Source organism: Drosophila mauritiana, chromosome 2L (genome assembly GCF_004382145.1).
Source record: "Drosophila mauritiana strain mau12 chromosome 2L, ASM438214v1, whole genome shotgun sequence".
NCBI classification, from domain to species: domain Eukaryota; kingdom Metazoa; phylum Arthropoda; class Insecta; order Diptera; family Drosophilidae; genus Drosophila; species Drosophila mauritiana.
In genome coordinates, this window is record NC_046667.1 from 15,555,369 (window position 1) to 15,580,860 (window position 25,492).

A 25,492-nucleotide genomic window follows, 5' to 3' on the forward strand; every position below is an offset into this window, starting at 1 on the left:
TTCCCGCTGCTTTATTGTCTGCAAGTAGTAGCAGCTTCTTCCCGAAAATATACGTATGTAGTAGGGCTCCCTTCCTTTTTTCACCTCTTGGCATTGGCCTTTGGAGTGTGCAGCTAATGAAGCGAGAGTTGATGAGCCAACTCGGGTCAGGGGCGTGCGAAGTTCAGTGCGAGGGGGCGAGCTTAGCAACTACTTCCAGAGTCATAGGTTGGGCAAGGAAATGTACGCCAAAGCCTGAGATTTTAGCGAATGCTTTGGATCCTTTTCAAACGCTTATTTAACAGATTCTTCTTTTACTCAGCATTCGAAATTATGAAAATATTAAATGTAATCTTATATAAATTATGTTTCTTCAACCCCCGAACAATGAACGTAGCTATGATGCTTAAATATAATTTCAAGCTACTAAATGGTATTAAGCCCAAAATATATTTCAAAACTAGCCTGCAAGCCGCCACCTCTGCTTGAGACACCATAAAAAAGCACCCGGAAGTCAGTGCGAGGCCAAAAGTTGTCGCTCATTAACCGAAGACACTTGAAGGAAGCGCATAAGTCCCGGAACTGGGCGCTAATTGTCGCAGAGTGCGTGTGTGAATTCGAGTGTCCTTTGACCGAATCCAGGAAAGTATGCCGCTAAAAGTAAGCCACTTCATTGATTAATGGATGTAAGGCGGCAGTGTCGAGGCGACAAGTGACCAAGTCAGGCTGTACGGGAATTTGCTGCCGCTAAATGATGTGCCAAGTTAGACACGGAATGAAGACAAGTAATTCTGGTGACCAGGGGGCAGCGATGATTCTTGGGGTCAAAGCTGGGGCTCCCCCAGAATGAAAGACAAAAGTGGCAAAAAGCAATAAACCGTCAAAATGGCGCCCGGCAAATGACAATAAAATTGTTTGAAGTTTCATTCCGGGATGTCGGTAGGCGGCTTGTATTTCGGCACCCTTTCCGGAAACATTTAATTTTGCTCCCACCCAGAATTCGATGCAGAGTTTCTTGCACAACTTGCACTTCCGTCTACTTTTGCATTTCCGCTGCATTTCGTTGGTCCGGACCACGAAGACCTGGGCTATTCCGATCTCGAAATGGAGTTCGGGGTCCATTGCGGATGTCCGCGTGGCAATTTTAATGCAATTTTTATGCGCCCGCTTTCGGCTTCCGATTTTTTATTTAACCCCCCGTTTCGTTGCCTTTTCTGTTCTTTCTCTGCCATTTACTTTTTATCGTGTGCCATAATAGCAGTTTGTCTCTCCCTCGACTGCAGTTTGTGGCCAGGGGAAATGGCAGCCGGGTCCTGCATCCTGTGCAGCGGAAGTCAGGTATGTAGGGAGCGGAAAAATTCGGTTGTATTTCGGTTTAGTCTGGGGTTGCTTGGGGCTTTAGCTTGTCTAATTGCGTCCTTCATTACATGGCGAAAAAGAGATTAGAGTTTGCCAGTGTCATGGGTGAGGATATGAGCCTGAGATAAACCGCACTCATATTCCGTCTGTGAGTTTTACTAGTAGTACTTTAGTTATACACATTTAACCCAAACCAAATCATACGTATATTCCATATATATATCTTAAAAAGTCTAACTATGGATTTTATTGGAATGTAAAACACTTTCTATGAAGCCTCAAAAATATATTATTTCGTAAACTTTATATTTCCAAAATATATATATATTTGAACCATACAATCATGATTTAGTTCTAAGTTTAACAAATTGTGTAGCTGCGCTTATTTCAAGTTGCTGATTGATCATAATCCATTACAGGGCGCTTGTCGCCATAGCGGAAATTTTCCACTCGAAACTTTTAAACAGTTTCCCCAAAAATAGACCCAAAAAACTGCCAATGGAAAATTTTTGCATAAAACCATTTTGCTTGCAGCAACCGCAAGACAATGTTGTAAACTAAGACCAGTACTCCCCCGACACCCCTTTCTCGCTTTACTGAGTTTTCCCGAAAAGTTGTTGCTATTCGAGAGCCCAAGAAAATTTCTATAAAAAGGCATAATAGACGTCAGCAAATGTCTGCGACAGCAGCAGCAGAAAACTACAACAAAAGCATCAATAAACAGTGTAAAAGACAGTAACTGGGTTGGAGTGCCAGAACGAGAGGATGGCATTGGGTGGGACAGAGAGGCAAGGACAAATGCACTACGCAAAAAGGCAATTAAATCGGAATTATTCTATATTAACCTCATTTATAACAAATTCTAAAATATTGCTTTTCTTTTCTCAAACACCTCCATAAAATACAAAATAATATATTTCTCGACTTCTTCGAGATCTCCATGTCACGCCGACAGTTAAGCGAGTTTTTTTCAGTGTGGTTGAAGGGACAACTCTGGACTTGAGGTTGCGGCTGAGCTCTAAAGCTTCCGTTCATATTTTTATCGGGCTTGGAAGGGGTTTTCGGTTGGCAAACGGGTAAGAAAGGGTGATTATGGAGCGGCGTAAACCATACGTCAAAGATGCTTTATTGAGCGGGACAAACAAAGCCCGTAGGAGAAAGGGGTGTCCAACAAATTTAAAGTTGTGCGGTTGCCGCACCCCGGGCCTCCTCGATTTCCAAACCGCCCACAGAATCAAGAGCTGGCCACCACCAACAGCTGCCAATGATGCAAACAAACAAAATGCTCCGGGCGGGATTTTAAAAAGCACTTTACGAAGGCCAACAGAAAATCTTGCGGGATGATGGGCGTTGGGAGGCGTGGCAGTTGCCGGGGGCAGCTATAAGCCGTGTGTGTGGTGACAGGGGCGGAACAAAAGGGGGTTCTTTGGGACAGCAGGCGGCTGGTTTGATGGCAACACAAATTTGCAAAATATTGACAAGCGACAATCGTCTTCGCTGGGGCATAATTTAATAAATCAATATTTTATTATCTGCAGAATATGCGTATGCAGATGGCAGCGAAGTCGTCGATTGGCAAGTTGTTAAGAAAGCATGAAGTGCATTTATATTTGAATTGATGTATAAGATGTAATGGGGTATAATTTAACGAATGTATTTATTTAAAAAAGTAAGCTTTTATATTTAGGTCCCTTGCAAAATAAATTAAATAAATTAAATCCCTGCAGTTAAAATTAAATGCTGGCCAACTTTTTGGTTTTGTTTTCTTGTTGTTCTGTGGCGCTTTACGCACTCGGCAAAAATGCCCAACTGGCTGCTCTTTTCATTACTTATTTCTTTATGACGCTAATGTCCTTAATTCGTCAGTGTTAACCTAATTTCGCAGAATGGCAAAAGCGACGCTGGCGGGAACTTGAGCGGCAACACGACGACAGGCGAAAGGAAAATAGAAAGAATTATGCCAAGAAAGTTTCCTATTTTGTCGCAGCGGGCAAAAGTTTTGCGGCCAATGCGACGACTCGCCCGAAAGTATACTACGTATCCTGGCCAAGTCCTTTGTGCGACACTCCCAGTGTCGGCTGTCTGTCCCCGATTTCTGTTTCCTTCTGCACTCTCTGTCCGAACGAGAGTGTGCTAGTGTGTTTTAGTGCGCATTCCCAAAGGCCATATAAATCATAATAATTTTGCAATGTAGCATTGGCCAAAGAGCATCCGAAGAAGCGCCGGCATATCCTTGTGGCATTTCTTTTATTTGCTACGTGTTGATGTCCTTTTGATGGCTCTCCTTCGGTCCCCTCATTTCCTCGAACTCCCGGCTTCACTCCTATTCCCCATCGCATATAGGCAAAAGCCCCCGGGGGCAAATGACAGCCCCACAAAACCGCCGACCGTCCGACGGACAAACCGCCTCACCGTTGAGTCCTGCCTTTGTCCTGCTTCAGTTTGCGCCTCAGTTTCTGTTCTAGGATCTGGTTATGGTCCTTTGCTCCTGTGCGTGCGTGCGTGCCGTCTTGTATTTGTAATTCCGGACGGCATGTCCAGCATAAAAATATACTTAAGTGATTTCTCTTGATTCACTTACATAGATTTGGGTTACATTTCTGCTGGCGCTCCTATTTCTGGTTCTTCAAAGCAAATAAATAATTTTTATGATGGCCTGGCTGGGTCCCAAACCCCAATTCATTCTGTGCCATCCCGACTGATCCTTCATTTAATTTCGCTCAAAAGCGTCAAAAGTTAAGCTGTAATCATTTAAATGATTTATGTTGCTTGATTTACCATATCCCTTAGATATTTTGCTTGGCTTGACATTTCCTCTTTTTTGGGGCAATGGCTTGGCATTTCCCTGGAGATTTATACCGACTTTCTTACGGGTTGGAGGACACACTCAATGATAATTTGTTGCGGCGTCAAAGTGATTATAATAGATTTATATGCGTATCGCTGGCAAAAGGTAAAATTTTATGTTTATTTTTGGGCAGCCACTCGACGAGGGTCATGCGATTGGAGGTGATTTTATGCCGCATAGAATTGTTTAATTTATTATTCAACAGCTAGTCAAAACCGAGATATTTCTGACTACAAGCTCGTCTATTAGAAATAATCTCTTGCAAAAATACAAACTGCTTGCTAATTGGATTCCATTTAACTCTGGGAATATTTATGTCCAGGAACCTGCCATACACTTCCTTCATTAATCTCTTGGGGAAGAGGAAAATCACTTTTCGATAAATATTCGAAAATATGCAACAACTTCTGGCAACAAAAGCCAGCTCAGCGCTTATCCTTGACCTCAGGGAGCTCGAAGTCATTAGGAGATTTTTGCATTGCACACAAAAATTGTTTTAATTGTTATTTACTTTTCCGCTTTCTGCCCCGCGGCAACAGCAGCAACATCAGTGCTGGAAAACAACGCTAATGACCAACTTTTGGCAAGCAGCTAGCAAAAAATGCATGCCATGCAATACAGGGTTGATCCTGCAACCACTACTCGTCCTTTTCCCTCCCCTGCCCATCGGATGTTCTCCTTGTTGCTATTGGCATAGTTGTAGTCGTCGAAAACACTCAAAACCCATTAGGAAACACTTTATGCTTAGTTTGAAGTTTGAAGGCACAAAAAACTGGCATAACGACAATATCAGAATCTTTCAGCTTTAATTTACCCTGTCACCTTTTAGTAATAAATATTTTAATATGATTTTATAAGATGTTTTCCTTGGACGCAGTTTTAAAGTTCTATCAACTATTTTCCCATAAGTGATTGATTCAGAAATTTTTCAATCATAACGCATTTTTAAAAAGGTAATTAAATGTTTCAGATATGAATTTTTAAATTCTTTTATGGAGCATCAAAGAAATATCATTTCTCCATGTATAGTGTTTTAATAACTGAGACTAAAATGGATAATAAATTAATATTTGAATCGATAACAAATAAATTTATTAATGCATTTACTAGAACTAACAATATACCCCAATTTTGTTACAATAGTGGGCATGAATACGCACACAAACATACCGAAACAAAAAAGTAAACGTGGAAGAAGACAGAAAAAAACATGAAGAGTGAGTTTTGCATATTAGCAGAGCGTAGTATAACATTGAGCGGCCTTTGTTGGCTGAGTTTCGGGCTGAAATATGTTTGCTGGCACTGTAAAAACGTGGCTCAGTTTAACAAGAACGGCAACTTTGAGCAGAGCTTGCTTACGAGAGAAGGGGGCGCCAAGAGGCGTGGCGGCAGGGTGCATTTAAAATGCAATTGGCATACGCGACGACGAAGAACTAAGGCGCAACACCCATACAATGCAAATGAGGGGCCACGCCCTCAAGGCCTACGCCCAAACTTAAGTCTTCACGCCCCCAAAAACATTGCAACTCTTAGGGAACGAGAAGCAGCTGCTCCAGGCGATGCGTTTACATTGAAAATTACCCCACTTACAGTGTTGACAAACGAGCTGAAGACGAGCGCACACGAGAACCAGATGAAGTGGAAAAATGGTCTGGGGATTAAACAAGGCTGTTAAAAGGATCAGCCGATCAGGGAGGGATTTCCAAGAGTATGGCAGAGCACTAAGACTACAATTACATGATCCTAAAAAATAAATTTTTTATATATATTTATTTTACAAACTTCATCGTCTAACTCTGCGTGCAACACGGAGAAAAGTTTTAATTTTATTCACTTTTTAATAGTTCAATCAGTGATAACATTACTTTATAACTTTTTTTAAAACACATTTATCGATTTCCATAATATTCATATAAAGTGCGGAATCTAACCCATTCCTAGATTTTCGAGTTTTCGCATCTCGGTTAAGTCTTTTGGTCCCATCATTTAAAGCCGCCCGACATTAACATAAATCGAATGTGCGGCAAAGGACGGGGTCCCACTTCGTCCCGACTCCTCTGACACTCGCAAATCACTCAGCGCCATGATAGATGCATCCTGCAAACACCACCTTTTCGTCCTTTCCCCGTTTATCCGCAACATCGTTTAACGCCATAGCGCCAACTATAAATTTTAAATTAATTTTGAAGTGCAGCCGGAGCCGTTGAGCTATAGGACTGACTCCCGGAACAGTCGGCGCACACTCGCCAAAAGGCAGCCCATCAACTTGGCCAAGGGAAGGGGGCGTGGCACTGGACGGGAGGCGGCGGATCGGCTCAGAGTGACGACACTCCCATGACACGCATTTTATTGCGCGTCAGTCGCCGCAACTGACTGAGGACGGAGCTTTGAGTCGGGTCCTGCGTTTTCGCGACAGAATCCTCTTTTACCCTTTCATGGGTTCCTTTTGAGCAGAGCTCGAGTTCGATCGAAATGTGTCACAATAGGAAGCTCGAGATAATTACTCAAGGAGCCTTGATAATAAGAACGATTCAATCTGAAGAATGTCTTTTAACTAATATATTTATAAAGTAAATAAAGGTATTACTATTAATATTATAATATTTAATTAATAGTGATAAAGTTTATGTTAATAGTTTGGGTGAACCTATTGCAGCAGTTATTCACAAAATAAAAGGTAACAGAGCTGTCAATGGGATGGGATGTGTATTTAATTAGTCGGCTATGGCCCGAAGGTATTTATTTTCACGCTATTTTTTTGGGTCCTTCTCGGATGACGACTCCTGGCTTCTTGAACGCTTTGTTGTCTGTCATTACAAGTGCATAAATTATTGTAACCACATTTGGCGGCGACAGAGAAAAGCAGTGGAGCGAGTTAAGGAAGACGAAGTCTGCACGATGGTGGTGGTGGTGTGGCTGTGGTGCAGTTGTTGGTGGTGCAACTGCTGGTGGCGGCAGTGGTGGTGCCATGGTGGCCATTGCAACAGTTGCCAGTTTTCAGTTTCCAGTTGCTGATGCCGCTGATGACATGACAAAATATTTTCCCAGCTGACTTTTGTTCAGCCCTCCATCCGCTGGGAGCAGATGTAGCATTTGACTTTGATGCCATTGCCACGCCAAATGTGTCACCACCCAGCCAACCGCCCAACCACCCAGCCCGCCGAATCCACACACTCCCACGCCCCGTGACCTTTGTGCAGTTGATGTCAGAAGGAGTTAAGGATACATACATACATTCATTCAGGGTGCAGGATGCGTATGCATCCTCCAACTTCTTCCCAGAGCCCTCCTTTTTGTGCATTTCATCGTAGATTCTATCATTTTCTGCTCGCATGCTTCAGCAAATTTTGGAATTTTCAATTTGTTCAGAAATTTTTGTAACAACGCCCTTTCGTACCGTTCTAGCATCCAAAAAGAATTTATTGAGTTTGTGCGGGAAAGAGAAGTGGTTACATACATGTAGGATATGGGTATAGCACAAGTGGGCGTGGTTCGTTTGAGATAACGTAACGTATTGACCCTAGCGTCTCTCGTAATTATAATATAATAGTAATTTTACACAGCTAAGATAGATAGTAAAGTTCTTGTATACCCAAAGACTATCAACTTCAGTATCAACCAACAAAGTTGAGCACACATATAAATATTTAATCTGACCATATCGAAATACATTGAACTTCTGTCGAAACAAGTCAATTAATTGACTTTCCAACTTGTGACCTCTGCGCTCCACAGGAGAATCGAAATCAAAACTCAATTTGCCAAACGCCAAACATTTCTTACTTATTAACCCAAACTCTACTCAAGTCCAAATTTATTGCTGACCAAGATGACTATAAATATAATTCACAAATGTATTCATTTAAGGCGAAAACTTTAACCAAAGCAGAGGCAGTCCAAATACAAGATATTTATGAAAGTATGGCCAAGCACTGTCAATAATAAAACGCTTGATAAATGCTTTGAAAATGTGCGCAGAAACGGTTTACATGCGAATTAACGCAATAAATTTGATGACCGACGAACAAAGGGCACACAAGAAGATTTGTTGGCCAGACATTTGTGTGGGCACCGAAAAAGTTTGATTGGGAAAAGCATTTGTGATTTATTTGCGCAAACATTTAATAAATTGCCATCGGAATATATTTATTTTATTCGACTTGGCTGGACCAATGACTTCGCTCTACTCTTACGTAGCGTAGTAAATCTCCGATTCTCCAGCGCCGGGCAAATAACTTGATTAAAAAACCGCAAAAACCTATTTGAGGGCCCCCGAACGACCGCAGCTCCTTCCGTCCCTTCCCTTTTTGGCCACAATGTTATGGCCGCCGCAATCCGATTCAATGTGTAATTTAACACGAAATGGAAAGCGATTGGCAGGAATGCCCATGTGTGTATGTGTTTCTGTTAGTGTGATGGCTCTGCACCTGTTTCGCCCACCTGAGTCGCCCAGCTGAACCGCACACCTGGTTTTCCCATTGGCCCCAGTGCCGGAGTGTTCCGGTCGAGGTGCCCGGTGTGTCCATCAGCGGACCTCTCTGGTTACCCGAAATCTCAGGCTAGTCGGTCCGCCCAGCCTGCCACATTTCCAGGTCACTTTATTGCTGTTGCCGAACTTTAAGGGCCGAATTCACATAATCCCTAGGGATTTGTCTTAGCGAAACGCGCGCATAGAATTTCGGTTAGGTGTAGCAGGAGGGCTTACGAATATTTCCATGAACGGAATCTATTTTGTAACTGAATTATATTTATATTTGGGGTAGAATGGAATTTAATCCCCAAAATATCGAGAACTGATAGAATAGCGACCGTTAACGAATTGAATATAGCGATTACATTGGATAATATTAATATTATCCTTATCGATCATGGGCGTTGAGACATTTCTTAATATATTATCACTCCGTTTTGGAATTAATTTAATTATTATAGAAATATATTCATGGTTTTTAACTAATGCAGAATTCTGCTCGTCCGCTTTTTTGACCAGGCCACCATTAAGTAAAATCTCAATTTGAAACCTTGGAAGAAGGGTGACCACATTTTCTGCAGACATTTTCGATTAAAATGCGTTGCATACTTTTATGCGCATATTCTCACAATCACTCACTTACACACACAGCCACAGATCTCCATCAAGGACTTCAGAGGCACAAATAATTAAGTTTTTCTCTAACTTTTTTTTTGGCACACTCTGTTAGTTGGTCCTGGTTGTCTCTGTGATCCTGCCCCTCGACACGTAACTTTCAATGGGTAAAAACTTTTGCATTTTATGTCCTGCACACCAACGCACGCAGGAACACAGGAACATCAGAACACCCACAGACAAAGAGCGGTGCATAAAATGTTTGTAAGTGACGTTGAAATTGAGACACTTGTCGCTTAATTGTTTTTCGAGTTTCCACACATAAAAAGTGGGATGGCTGGGCGGTCTCCTTTCTTTTGTCCTTTTTTGTTGGATGCTGAGACGTGCCAGGGAAATTGAAAAGGGATTTGCCTTTTGCCTTTTTAAGGGGAATCATTTACACTCCTCATTTATAGGGCCCTACTGCCATTAGATACCCCCCAGTTTGTACTTCCCGGGATCTGTTCTGTTTGCACGACTTCTTAGACCATCGCTTCTGGGTGGGCGTGGCCCTGGGCCGGATTGCATTCGCCTGTGGTTACTTGTCTGCAGATTATTTTAAGTAATTATCAAGCGATTTGCGTAAAGGTCTTAAGTGTTCTCAACTTCTGAAGAGGTCTCTGATGACGTTGCCGATGATGATGACGATGGGATGGAGGAGATGGGCGTGAATTAAACATGTAAATTTAAACAGCTAAGTGGAAGACAGTTGCATGTAATTGCGGTGGCATAGTGCCAGGGCCAAAGAGGAACCACTTTTATATTCTGCAGCCATGAAAAGGCGAAATTAAATTGTAGTTAAAACATGTTTTGGTATCCATTGGAAGTGTATACGGGCTCAGGATTTCCAGTGACCAATTATAGATAAATCGCACTATATTTGCTTTTGTAAATGCAAATCAAAATAGGTTAATTTATTTTCAATGAATGTGCCAATGTATAAACGTATAAGTTACGGCATACTAATTTAGTTATCGAAATCGAGCGACTTTAAATTGGCCAAGATAGATAGTGACTTGAAGTACAAAATTTAGACAATAGGCCCATTTATCCCTTTTTTTTAATTCCAAACAGTTTCAGCCCTTTTTTATGAACTCAAGTGCAAACTATTCTCTCAAAACAGAGGTAAGGCCATTTTGCACTCAGTTGTGCTGATGGATAAACGCTTTACGGTCGGTTAAATTACCAAAACACAGAACATTTAATACAATTTATTGTGGTGTGCGGAATCTATTTCATTGCGGAGAGGGAAACTGACTGACTGACTGTCAAGTTATGGCTTCCCTGTCCTGAGTGTGTGTGTGTGTGTCTACTGCCCTATGTTATATAACTTATTACGACCATAATTAACACTAAATTCCCCAAATGGCAACGGACAACTGTCAGCTGCAAAATCATTTGCGGTAAGGAGTCGTAGCAATGCTCGCATGCAGAATGACTGCGATGCGGCTGTCCCTGTTTTTGCTCCCTGTCATGTGGATGTGGACTCAGGATTCGGCTACAGAGTGCTCCTGATCCGTGTCCCAGGACTTCTGCTGACTTATGCGCTGCGTCGTGCTGCAGCAAATTATAAAATGTTTGCCCTGCTGCATTTTCCACACATCACACAAGTCATGTCCTGCAGGCCGCTTGGTTCGCCATAAGACGACGGGTACACTGCTGCATTAATTTTCGGTTTCCCTCTCGTAATCAAATTAGCAAAACCAAGTTTCATTGGGGTCACATCTTGCAGATGCAGATTCCAAAGCATTCACCCTAAATATATTTCCAAGAACCATACTTTTCCAAGTTATACAATATATAAATTCGATTTTTAGTTATATTTTCATATCAATTATATATTCTGCTTAATTTTGCAACAACTTTAGATGGTAATAATACTTACTACGGATTACACTTACATGAAACCTATTGCACACTTAATATCCTTGAGGTAAGTTAACAAATTATGTATAACAACGAGCAGGACCAACTAATTTTCTAAGCCCTGTCAGATAATATTCAATTTAACATTTCAACCATATTGATTATGAACATTAATCTGGACTAAAACAAGCTATTGTGTCTGTCTGCACTCATCCCTGACGTTATGAGGACTATCTAAGATGGCCCAGGCATTGATGGAGCATTTCGTACCGCAGGAGCAAACAAACCCTCTAATTGAAGGGGGGATGCTGCAGGACTCCGCTCCTTATTCGGTGGAATCGATGCAGGGCCTCACAAATTCCCAAATCGGTAGGATCCGGAATCTCATATATATTACCCAACTTGATAGGGCCCCGCCCACTGCCGCACACATGCAATCGAGTTTTGAGTTGCGAAACCGCAAATAGACAAGCACTCCTTCCAGTTGAGTCATCAGGTTTCATGGGACGGGCAACTAGCGTTTTGGCCAAGACAATAGTGTTCGGTGTCTGTTGGGGAGCCTCTGACGTTTATGATTGCAGCAAACAAAGGCCTCGATGACTGCACTTGAAATTGATAATTACGTTGGGCAATATTAGTATATTGTCGCTGCATAGGCTTTTGAATGCGAATCAAAGAGCTTTATTTATTACTCATCGTTTCATTTTGGAGCGGATCAGTGATTGAGTGTGAGGTGCCCATTTAAGATGAAATAATGATATACTTACAAGTTTAAAGTCAAAATACCTACTAAAGTTAGCTGGCAAGTAATGTTCAATTTGATCAATAATTTGTTAAACAACTTTGCCATTTTGCCTATGAGAACTGTAACCAGATAGAAAAGGATACTCGACTACCTACAACCTATCTCTGTTATCAGACAATTTTCCACCATGTTGTTTGTCCAATGGGAAAGTTTTCAATATGCAAACGCTTCGATGGCACTCTCCTCCTTTCTGAGTATGGCCAGGTGTTTTATGCGGAAAAAATATTTTCTTATGTACAAGTTTTATGGAAAGAACAACTCAGGCTCGAGCTACCAGCACAAACTTGGTGTCCTTGGCTGAGTTTTGTCACTTACGGCATAGTTACTTGGGCGAAAACTTAACGCGTTGATAGTGAGTTTATGTGAATGCGGCAAGAAAAGGTAGAATTAGATATATTTTCAGATTTTGCTGAAATAACTTATAAACTAAAATATTATTCTCTGTTCTGTAATGAAATAATGCTTTCTGTGTTTCTTTAACTAAATATTATCTTCATTTTCCATCAGCTGCTAAAACAGCAAAGCATTTATCTTATGGCTTCCCTGGCCACCATTCGTTTACTAGCTCGAAGGCAATTCATTTCGCAAATGGCTGACTAGAAAAGAATTAAATAAAATGCGTGACAGTTGGCTAGCCATTTGGCTGGTTCCCGGCTACCAACCCCTCTCGCTGCAACGCGTCTTGTTAACTGAAACTAAACAGTACAAACACGACTGTCAACAACTGCAACATTTACCGCATGTCCACGTCCAGCTCGGCGCTGGGTGACAGGACATGTTGTGGCTGCTGGGGCTACCCGGATTGCCTGCCCACCCACAACCGCTCATATTTGTGTGTCCATATGGCCGTTGGGGTCCACCCAACTACCGCCACTTTTCGCCCGAAAAGAGGACCCGGTTAAATTGGTCAAGTGCATTTTAGAATTGCTTCTACTATTCTAGGCTAAGCCATGGTGGGTTAACAAAATTGGAAAGGAAAAAAGTGAAATACAATTTTCTTTTACAATCTTATAAACACTTTAATTGTACTATGTATCTATGATTAAATACTTCTAAGAAATGTATTGAAAATGTCTGATTAACTTCATTAAATTATTCTGAAATAGTACTTTTCATACCCTCTTTAAAAATTGAAATTTATTTGTTTTGCCCGTGACCATAACAGTCACAATTTTGAGAATCTCAGGGAAATGACAGCTTGGCACTTTTTTAAGGCACGTCATTTTGGATTCACGTTTTTCGGTAACTTTATCGCAAATACTTCCATGAAAACAGCCGCCTCGCTGGCCAACTTTTCAGGCCATTCTTTTGGCTTTCCTCTGACAGCCGGCCACGCCCTCGCCACTGACATGTTCCACTTGCCAAATATAGTTATATATATATATAACCTACTCATTGGAGTACCTTTCATCGCTGGTATGCCTTAGGCCAATTCATAAATTAGACTTTGCATGCAATTTCGAGTGATTTTCCAGCCCACCCCCCACTTCCTGTGGCCATCTATATGTTTTTGTTGGTTTCCGTTCTGCCGCATTGAACATGCAATTTATGGGAGCACAATTTTATTTGAATTACAAAAAATAAAACCGAAAATAGCGGAAAGAAATCAAATATGTTTTTACCAATTTCTGGACGATTATCAAGAAAAATAGCCAAAAAAAAACGCATGTCCCAATTTAAACATTTTCTCTTTGCCGCTATTCGGACAAATAAATTCAATAATTTATTGCCGAAAAATAGCTTGCTGTGCCCGAGATAACAGCTGTAGCAAATATTTAATCAAAATACTGTGTACAGTTTAAAGTGGACTACAAATAAAACAGGAGGTCCCGATAAAAAAGCAAAACAAAAGGATGGCCCCTTGGGGCGAAATGTGAACTGTATTATCACCTCAAATGTGTGTAATAAAGTGCGGAGGAGGCCTCTCACACAAAACAGCTGGATTCTCCCTCCACGACTGCCAACATGACGCAAAAGAAGGCAAAGTACGCGAAGGGTAGTATATGACAAAGGGCAGCCCCCTCATCACGCAACTCAGACTCCAATTTCGACCAGGACAAAGAACCCGGCCAATAAAGTAATCATTGTGCGCCAGACAAGCCAACATACAGCGATTGGGGAGTGGCGGGCACATGGGCAAATAAATAAATTACCCTTGGGCTCAAATCAGCTACTCAACCTAAAAGGTGGATCAAGATTGCATGGCATTGCATTTTCTATAAGCAAAACTTTAAACCCTCAAAGATACTCTTAAATTGTTAGCTATAAATGTACATTCATAAGTATTTGATAAGAAATAAGTAAAATACAAAGAAGTATAAGAATGCGTAGAGAAATAAAGCACATTTAATTGACTTTATTTCTCACTTAAAACTTAAACATTTTAAATATAAATTTCATACATAATGTCGAAGCCGACAACCTTAAAGGACGCGTTGGCCAAGTGGGAGGACCGCAACAAGCAGCCAGCCGCCACTGCCACGGAAATTGGACTGCAGTTCCAATATCCGCCGATCGAGAAAATGGATCCGATTCTCAATTCTCTTACCGAATGCCAAAAGCTCAGCTTGTCCTCAAATATGATTGAGAAGATTACTGGAATTTCGGGAATGAAGAACCTGAGAGTCCTGAGCTTGGCACGTAACAATCTTAAAACGCTCAACGGCATAGAACCACTGGCCGATACTCTGGAGGAATTGTGGGTCAGCTACAACAACATCGAGAAGATCAAGCCCCTGGAATCGATGAAGGCCCTACGTGTATTTTACATATCCTTCAATATGATCAAGGACTGGCCGGAGTTCATGCGCATGGGTGTTCCACCAAATCTCAGCGAGATCACATTTGTGGGAAATCCTTTGAACGAGAACATGGACCAGTCTGCCTTCACTGCGGAGGCAGTCCGTCGTCTGCCCAACATGAAGAAACTCGATGGGGAGCCCGTCATTCGTTAGGAAAAAACAAGCTTCACGGTTGTGTTGTATTCCAAATAAAGGAGAGTCGAAAGTGGGACATACCCCTTGATCTTAGTGTTCGACTAAATCACAGACAACAATACATGGCTAGAATCCAGAATTCCACCGACAGCTGAACGAATGTGATAGGCATTTAAGCAGAAAACATGTTCCATTGAATTTTCTTATATTTGTGATTTGGCATAGCACAGAAGTGTTCTTCCGATTTTCAATGCGTTCCCAATGCTGCTGATGAGCTCCATTGTTTTGTCTGTCTCATGTTGCCTTCGACTTCTAACCCAAGTCTATTTAAAAAAGTTGTTTTGTGGACAACTGTAGATACTCTGAAAGCAACGGGAGTATCTATTAAGTCGAATTTCATATATGAATGTCTTTAATGCGTTCTATAATTTACAATTGAAATGTAATAATTAAATTACTTATTTATTATTTATCTCTATATTAATAGAGCATTATTTAGACCAATTGATTTTAGCATTCAATTTTTAATCAAGAAACTTGAACTTCTGATTTGGTGTACTGCATTGTTGCATATTTTAAAGATGTTAAGTAATGTGCTTGTCGTTCCCTAAAAGAGAGTTCGTTTTAAAAGATGGTAAAGGATTTATGAAAATATTTAAAGAGCTTGTCTCATATATTAACGAATATTCCATCGCAATAATTTAATGAAAGCCACTTGCTTTATTTCTATCAACAGCAAGTTATTCATCAACAAATACCATAAAATGTTTTACATGGAACCACAAGCCAACAGGAGAATCAAGAAATAGCTAAGTCAATTGAAGCCTGAAGAGACCTATAATTTCGACTGGATGTGCTTTCTGTCGGCACATGGTATTTGTTTCCCGTGCATAAATAATCAAGAATGTCAATGGATGGGGATGGCGGCCAGTCATAGATTTTTGGCAAACAGACAACTAAACAAAATATACGAGAATGCGAATTTCTGTCTGCCAAACCGAAAGACACCAGATAAAAATGTTGAATAAAATCATAAAAACGGCAGCCAAATCCCTGCCGAACCCTAAGCAAACCGATGCAAACCAAACCAATTGCCAGACACGAAAGTTTAATGATACTTTTATGTCTTTTCGATTTAACAACTTCTCTATTATGGCTATTCTGGCTGCTGCTTCTGCTGTTTGTATTTGATAAACAATAATATTAATGTAAACATGAAGGCCGTCCATAGTTCGACATTTTGGCAGACAAACAGAAAACGAGACAATTGTACAATTGGTTGCACACAAAAATATTTTCTGGCAGCCATACTTGTCGCTTGGCTGATTAGGAGACGAAAACGAAATAAAAACCTCTTTAAAAGTGGAAAGTAAAATTCCATTTTATTAAGAATTTAACTATTTAAACTTTTAATTGGAAATTAGTGAGAAAAACATTTCATTGGCGTTTTTATGTTTACACATTTGATTAGATGTGTACTTATTTTTTATGTAATCATAACCATTAACTAGATGTATCTAAAATCGGACTTAAAATATCTTTTGTTTTTGTTCCTTTACCGGTAAGCCAGATATCTTGGCTAGTAGGTGTTGGATGTGCAGATAGTCTGGCTTCATATTTAGCTGAACATATAGGAAACGTTGAAAAGTTACCTCAAAAAATAGTTGCCCCTCTTGCGATTGAAAAATAGTGTGGCACCAATCTTAATGCCAAATGCCGAAACAGTTTGGGGATGTGTGTCTGCGAGGGCTTATACTAAATTTACGTTACAAGTTTGTGTGGCCAGCTCTGGCCCATGTTGTTTTCTGGTCGTTGGCAACTCTGGCAATGACAACACCGAACCGAACTACAACGTTCTCTTCCCAGAACAATCCCGCCAGGATATGTATGTTGGTCAGGACGGGCTATGGTGGGAGTGAGTATGGGTGGGCGAAACTTGGAGTGGTTTTTGCGCTGTGGTTGCGCAATCGTCTGTGTTTGTGCTCTGCGGGACGGGTTTTATTTTTCACATTTTTGCACTTGCTGTGGTCAAGGGTTGTGTCGGTGTTGCCAAAGTGTTGCCATATATTCTAAATATGTTGGTTCGCCCTTGTTGGCCAGTTGCGGCAGCAAAACGTAAGAGTGGCTAAAACGACAGTTAAACGCAAAACGGTCGAAAAAGCCACTTGGCAAACTAAACGCGTGATTTATGCTCCAACAATGATAAGAGAAAGCACGGGAGAAAAGGCGTAGAGCGCTAACAGGCGGCCAAGCAGGTGAAAACCAAAAAAGAAAACTCTTTACCCAAAAAGATAACGCAATAGTACAACTGAAGCTTTAAGAATTTAAATAAGCTTTCACTGGTTAAATTAAAATTCAATTCGTCCTAAACATTAGTGTTTTTCGATTTTTTTGACAGTCTTTTCATCTTCTACTTCCTTAAGACCATATATTACTTGCAGAGTGTTTGGGTCCGACAGTACCACATCTTTAAGACACTTTAAGCTAGCCCATTCTCTCATGCAAGACTTTCCTAGAGATTCGCATTCACATCTTGTGCCTGTCAAAGAAGCATAAATCTATTCAAAGTCTTTACGAAAAATCCAGACAAATGCCAGAGATTACAAAAAGATTTCGGCCCACATGATGCATGGTGGCTCGGGCAATGAGAGGGCCGTGGCGGTGGAGGTGGAGGTCCTCGTGGCGAGAATCCATGTGTGTGTAGATCTATCTGGCACCACAAATGTAACCGAGCGACGCACACAAAAACAATTAAAGCCTGATTAATAGTTGCAGCCCACATCCGCCAGCCGTTCCACCTTTCGCCAAGTTCTCTTGGCCCCAAATCTCGTCCACATCCGCATCCTACTCAGGCTGCCACTGAGGCTGAGTTATGACTTTTGCTGGCTGTTTAGCATACTTTTAGGCTTCAGACATTGTTGTCCCGCATGGGTGTGAGTGCGTGTGGTCCTCGCTCGCGCATAAGTCAAATTGTTGTTAATTTCACAAGGTTTTAACCCTTAAACCAGAATAGCAGCAGGGACATAACATAAATTCATTTGCATCCGCCCCAGGGCCTCACGACCGCCATTCAACCCGCACTCTCCCATTGAAACATTGTATAAATCATTAAATTTTAATGCTTCCCAGGAGATCAATGAACATGACCGCAAATTATACTGAAGCGTGCTTTCAGGCGCATAAAAAGATTTCCCTGCATAAAATGCATTTAATGCAAACAAAAAAAGCAATCATAAAAAGTTTCTGGTTTGAAGTAGCAGTTTGTGCGGGTGTCTGCCTGTCTGTCTCTACCCAGCAGCAAAAGGCAAACATAGTAATGATATTGCATTGGATGAGTGACTGTCTAGACTTTAAATGCGTTGAGATGGGCAGCAATTTAATGTGAAACAAGGCATAATTCGCAATTGCATCTCTGTATGCACAGACTGGCCGATGTGGTTGAAACAATTGTGATTCCCAATTTAAATAATCTATTTTACTGTCTAAGAGCATAGTGTTACTAATCCGTTTCTATTAACATGACTCTCTGTAATATATACCCCGTTAACAAAACATACATGTTAAAAATTGTATGATTTTATAAGTAACGCAAAGTAAATTAAGTTGAAATAAAGAAACTTTTCACTTGAAATGTATTTTTATTAACACTGTTGTCATGGCGACTTCCTGTTGCAAATAGAAGCGTAAACTGCACTTCCGGCGCCTTAAAGCATGGACTACAAGATGAAACATGGCATGAACCAACCAAGAGGCTTGCATATGCAAACGTACACTCAGATAGTAAATCAAAAAGTTCTGCAGTGCGAAATAGAAGCGAGCAAGCCCTCTCGTTCAGGCAGCACTTGTATCTACTCGTACTTATTTTAACGGCATCTGCAGACACGCCCTCTTCGAGGTACTCTTACCAGCGTATTTGACATGAGAAATCATAAACAAGTTGTGCAAACTTCTGCTGGCACACACAAAACTCCATTTTGCAACAGGAAGTCGCACGCACACTGCCCCTCACTCATACACACATAGCTGAAAATGTATAAATTAAAATTTTCGCATCGCGCAGTGGCCACCAAAAAGATGAGGCCGTGCTGCAGGGATGGGGCATTGCAGCCTGGGAATGGCGAATTTTGCATTCGTTCAAAGTGGAGAGAATATAGTTTACACTGTGGAAAATGTCAAAAATAAAATGTCACCTATTAAAACACAAATGTTTCTTCAAGTAATGTTGTGTTTTTAAATTAAAAATACAACACTTCCTGTACTAACATAATTTCATTTAAATGGTGGCGACAAATGGTTAATATGTAAAAATATTAATATTAAATAAATAGGCTTAAGAATTGAAGTTTAACTATTTTATAGACTCTAATAGGAATAGGATGAAATAAATACTTAATAAAATACATAGGTATTAAAATCTGATCAAAAACTGTAATTTCTATTTAAATTTTTTCATTTGATGCTGGTTTTGTGTAGTTCCCGTTTCTTCGTGTGTCTGCGTATTTTGTTTATGCGTCTTACATAAATAGTTTTTCATATTTAAATATTAAAGTTTTTGTTATGCTCTGCATCATCTTGGGCAGGAGTTTGCTGCCCCTTTGTCTACGCCCAAGGTCCTTGCCCGGCCAACTCCCTTCATATTATGTTTTCTGAATAATAATTAGCTTCCGCTTTAAGCCGGGGTCTCACAATCCTTCTGCTGCCGCATGGCGTATGTTTAATTTCCGGTATTGCGCATACGCCTAGTATTCATAAACGGCATTTAATTTCACACAATTTTGCATTAATTTCGAGAGATTTGCCAGCTTTGCAGTCAACTGTTGTTCTCTTCATTTCTAGCTGGAAATATTATTAATGCTGTGATTAATTGTCATGTCTGAGGAACAATCAGAAAGGACAATTTGTTTTCACTGACAACAGACTGTCACCGAGCTGATAAGAGTATGAAATTCTTCATGGTCCGTGACAATTTGAAATTCCGGACAATAGCTCGGGATATTTGGATTTGGCTCCCCGACCATCGTAGCAAATACACAGATTAAGGAGAGCCCCATGACCAGACGACTTGCTTCGACTAACAATTTGCGAACTATAAATTTAGCAGATTGCGGACCAACGCCGCTGCTCGGCACACAAATCTTCAGCAATAACAATCTTTCGGCTTATAAAATTCAATTATGCATATTTCGGGGCTCACGTGATAGTCGTACGATGACAAATATCCTTAACCACTTGTCCATACTGCAATGCAAATTCGGTAATATCGGGCTCAGCATTTATGAGTCATCTTGTTTGCCTTTTCCATGCCTTGCGGCTTTACTTTGCGATTAGTGGACAAGCAATTTGATTTTCCTCCGGCAGTGTTGAGTCTTGCTATTAAGCTGTACTTGATTTGCTTACACATTCAACTAAATAGTTTTCATAGTTTAGGCCAAGTGCCAGGAGCTTGTGGCACTGTGGTGTGCCACAATTTGCTTTAAAAAATAATAAATATCATTACCTCTTTGAAATATTGTTTTCATTATATTCAGATTTTACGATCTATCTGTAATAAGTACATGTTGAAACTATTTTTATATTTAAGTTATAAAGAATCTTGTAAAAGTACCAATGACAAAAAAGGTTGCCTTGCGATTTGATTTCGCAGCAGTACGAGGCCATATTTCGTCGCCTCCAGATACTTAACAAATTGTTTTTCTTTCGGACTTTCCCAGTGCCCTGTTCTGATTGTTTTTTATTGCCCGCTTTGTCATCTGGTCGCGGAGTGCCGTCCGCCTACTTCCTTGTCGTCGGGCTGTTATGCAACTTCCTGTTTCCGCTCAGATCCCCAAAATGTCCCCTTCTTCCTCTTACGCGCTTCGCTGATGTGTAAATTAATGTCATTTTGGGCGCGATATTTTTCGGGTGTTTTTCCTTTCGTTTTTCTGTTTTTTTTTTCCCTTTTATGTTTGGGTTCAGGGCTTCCTGCCATTTGCCTCGTAGCCTGATTGAATTTTTATGATGACGCGCTTTGGTTTCCCGCTTTGCATATTGTTTAGCATTCCCTTTTTGTTTTGCGGGGAGAATGCAAAAAACATAATTAAGGTGATTTTATGCAGACTCCTCCGTATGCCACTCATTATTATCAGTGTTTTCTACTCTTCTACCGCTTTTAATTGTTTTTAATTAATTTTTTATAACCGATGTTGTTGGGCTGTTGGGGTTCTTAGGCCCGAGGCATTGGCACGTGGTAATTGCGGTGGAGCGTATTCGGCAAATACATATATTTCTCTCCTCTTCTGAGCCTCTTAGGCTGTTCCGGTGATTATTTTTTTCGGTTCATGTTAATTGCAAAACTTTCCCGACCCTCTCTCCAAAAACAAAAAAAAAGTGGGAAGGAAATGGGAACTATCTGAAAGGCCCTTAACACTTATTCTGATTGTTGTTGCGCACTCGAAAAACAATGAAATGAAATTTGTACACTAAAGTTTTACTGCAGGCGCAAAACAGACACAGAAAGTATATGGGAAGCGTCGGAAAACTCATTTAGTTAGCATAACAAAAGACCAAGTTGGAGTCTGAGTTTCCAGGGGAGGCCTTAATAACCCACTAGCAAACACACTAATTTGCACTTGAGCCCAATAATGAGTGTGCCGACGAGTGGCTGACTGGATGACTAGATGAGTAGATGACTGGATGACTGGATGAGTGGGGCGATGAGAGATCAGCTAGGATTGTGCTCCAAGTGCCGTGGTCTGTCTGGAAGAGAGGTTCGAGTGCGTGTGTGCGAGTGTTTGGACTAATTTCTAATTTGAATGGTGATTTATGCAGCTTGAACTAGGGTTTTAGCATGGCCAAGTCGGGTTTATGCCTGCTAACCTGTTGAGCCACCCCTGCAACTAATTTAATTTCCACTAAGGCCAGCACCGAAAACAAATCCCTGCCATATCCATCCAGACCTTAACCCCTTGGTCCCGGACAGATTTTGGGCTTAGCGTACAAAAATTAAATACGCTGAAGGCGGGACGCCGTTAAAGGTTAATCTTCACTGCTGCCGCTTGCCATTGAATGCCTGTTCGGTCGCAAAAATAAAAATGATAATTATTCCCGGAGCTGGAGCCCAAGAAGGAGAAGGTAGTCTCATAATAACCGTAAGCCGTCAGGAATTAGTTGCATTTTCATCATTTTCATTTCGGTTCGCCCTTCACAATTTCTAAAATGGAATGAAAGCGAAATGTGCTTTGTGGTCGGGTGAAAATGAAAAGGATACGGCTCAGGTCGTCGTGCCTCCTTTTTTCTCCCGCTTCTGCTGCTGCTGGCAGCCAAGATTTTCATGGCTAAATGAGATGGTTTTTGTGGTCGGATGAACTAAGAAATATGCTGATAGGAAGAGCGGAGAACTGGCATGAATCTGACAGCTGTTGGCCTGGAAAAGTGGAATGTCAAAGGGCCGGGTCCGAGCGAAGTAATGAAAAGGGAAATTTTTGAATGGCTTCCATAGTTTGGAAATGTAGTTCAGGGTTTCAATTGAATGCCCGGAAGAACATTTTAAGGTGGTTACTGTGCCTGCCGTGGCTTAAATATTACTTTAGGGAATATTGCACCGAAATATGCATTCAGTCTTATTATGGGCAGAAGAGTATTTTGAGGTAGTTTGGTTTATCCATCAGTTTAGGTGCACATAAAATCTACAAAACTACTCAGAATTTTTGTATATAATATTTTAAACTCGGTTATGGGAATACTTTTGATTATGACCAAACTAGATTAAAATGACGATGGCATTTGACTACCGAACTTGGCACATTTAAAAAGTTTATTCGACACCTGAAGTTTCGATAGCATTATGAGACTGAGAATTGGGAATTTTTGAGCTTCTTCACTATCTTTACCTTCATTAGGATCGGAAATTGCAGCCTGTCAAAGAAAATTCTCCCTGTCGTGCAAGTCCACCAGGGGCAACAATTTATCCGGAAAATTTTCTGGCAAGCGGCAAAGAGTATGCTGCACTTTCTTGGGCAACTAAACAAGCTTAACAACTATTTTAATGATAAGTTTCCTATGCAATACCCAAACAAAGTGCAATTAAAAGTTTTAGGCAAGTCCCAGAATGTTCCCCAACTACGGCTGCCAGGCTTAAGTTTGCCCCTCGCTGACTCTCTATCTATTTGGTTAATTAACGCAAAGGCAAATTTAAATATTTATAAATATTTTTGGGAATTTACCCTCGAACCATTTGGCGGATTGTTGGTGCGTGCAACCGCCGGGCTCAACCGCTGCAACCATTGAACCACAGCGGTGCAACAGGACATTCGGATAAATGGCAGGACATGTGGTGGCTCCTTTCCGTTCCCTAACTCGTTCGCTCTCCTCTGTGTGAATGCTTTTGTACTTTGCACTGCAATTTAGCAAATCGATTGGTTTTTCCCTGCCCACCAATGCTGACGCCATTCGATTTTTATGGCTTTCAAAAAGCCAGCGGACCCCAACAAATGACCTCCGCCCACTTCCCGTACTGCGGGCAGGACATGCAGCGCAATAAAAAGCGCATGCCACTGCCTACAGAGCTAAAGTCCCGCCCATAAAAAATCGCTAAACGGCAATAATAAAGCCGGCTATGGCAATAAAAACGCAGATAAAGTGAATATCTCTGTTGTCGCAGCGAAGGTGGAAGTGGCGGTACTCTCTCTTTCCCAACTTAAGAAGTTTGGTTGTTTTAAAACAGAAAATTCACACAGCGATAGGAGAAAATGTCCTTTAGTAAGTGGAAGAAAGAAATCGAGATATTTAATTAGTCGGTGTAAAGCAATAAACCAAGGTTATATCCTTGCGAAGGTTGATATCACTTTAGTAATTTGTTTACAATCAACTTTTATTAATCCTGTTAGCGTCTTAGTGGATTTTAACATACATGTATTTATAATTTATAATTTATATACATACATTATGGTATATTTTTTAAGTTTGTGAAAGAGTATAACAATTCGACTTTCTTTTTTAACAAATTAAGTAAGTACAACAAATCGAATTCGCATATTTTACTGTTCAATTTTTTCTGCTTTATAGATCAGGTACGAAATAATCTTCAATAAACTAACTTAGGTAAGTAATGGGGAAATAAAAGCTTTAAACTTTTAAAGGCCTTGAAAATAGAAGCGCTACGCATTATTCACATTTGAAAGTTGAAGCATATATGAAAGTTTCATCTTTAAAAGAAGATCAAAAGGCATTAATGTGTTAGTCGGTCGTGGCCCCAAAACGCTAGAGGTGCAGAATGGTCTATGGAGGCTGCTTTCCACATTAGTGGTAACCATTTGAAACTAATTTCGCATGAGGAACAGGTGCGATGAGCACACACGATGGGATTTTCGTTTTTGGTTAGCAAACGACACGCGCAATTATTGCTCGACCATTTTATTTGATTGTGTGTGTGTGGAAAGAATACGTGGCTCGAATTTGGCTCGTTTGATCAAAGACAGCTCGGCAATCAAACAAATTGAATCGAGATCGATTTTTTTTTTACATTTCAAGTAAGTTTACCTAAATTTCCGCAAAATGGCGCTACTTTAGTGTTGTTGATATTTTACACATACTAGCAAACCTAACCAAAAATGTATTTCTGACTTGGAGGGGTTATACATAAAGTAGATGTAATACCTATAAGAATATATAGCATACATATATAAAAAGGCCCAAGACTTGCACGTTATTTTAAACTCAGAAAAACACATGGAAATCAAGTCACGCTGTGCTCCACTTTCGTGTTGATATGTTCCACATTTCTTGGACATTATATCTAATATTTGCAATTTTCTCGTCCCACATTCGTGGAAAGCCGCTTGTGGGTGAATCATTGTTATTGCTTGGCCCAAATGCACGGAGCACATTAATCAGCGAAGGAATCTCCTTCTGGCGGCAACAAATTAGTTAAAAGCGAACTGCAAATGTCAAAGAGAGACAGCTGACTTGCCTAATTAGGAGCCAAGTGAAATAAAAATATTACACATACGCCATGTATGCAATTTTTCACTTTTTAATTTGCCCCCACGCAAATGCGGTTGTGTGTGTGTGTTTGTGTTGTATTAGAGGGTGGAAAACTGGGTGGCTGGCTTGAAAAGCTCGACTCTTGGCTGCATTTCAATTGACATGCCTAACGGTACGGGAGGCTAAAAAATACTGTTGCAGATGTTCTTGTTGCCGTTGTAATGCGCATTCGGAATGAGCACACGCATAAGAATTGAGGCCACACATTAATACACGGCATTGGCGTAGTTTCAGCCACCAAAGCCCCCCTTAATTTGGTAATGTAATGTAATTTTCATTTTATCATTGCATCCTGTACTTCTCGAGAACTATGTCCTTGTAAAAATGTTATGCAATAAAATTTTATTTATTAAAATCGTTTTTAAAAAGTGTCAAAAGATTTCAAATGCTAATTACAAAATGAATAAACATTACCATTTTAAATCAGTACTTCTACAAAAATGTTTTAAAACTCCTAAATATACTAAATAATAATAGAATTAATAAAAATATTAATGCCATATCCCTCTGTTGTAATACTGCAGACGACGCTGACACACCCACACATACGCTTT

The 25,492-nt window shown here is 40.5% G+C and overlaps 1 protein-coding gene across 1 annotated transcript; it reads left to right on the forward strand.

Annotated features, from left to right (window-relative positions):
- The first annotated feature begins 14,332 nt into the window (after positions 1–14,332).
- LOC117147270 (dynein light chain 1, axonemal) lies at positions 14,333–15,059 on the forward strand. Its single transcript, XM_033314105.1, has one exon. It carries the CDS (start codon positions 14,388–14,390, stop codon positions 14,934–14,936), a length of 549 nt encoding a protein of 182 aa, XP_033169996.1. The 5' UTR covers positions 14,333–14,387; the 3' UTR covers positions 14,937–15,059.
- Positions 15,060–25,492: the final 10,433 nt, after the last annotated feature.

Excerpts from the sequence above, each read along its gene's own strand:
- LOC117147270 (XM_033314105.1), top strand. The coding sequence starts at position 14,388 with ATGTCGAAGCCGACAACCTTAAAGGACGCGTTGGCCAAGTGGGAGGAC.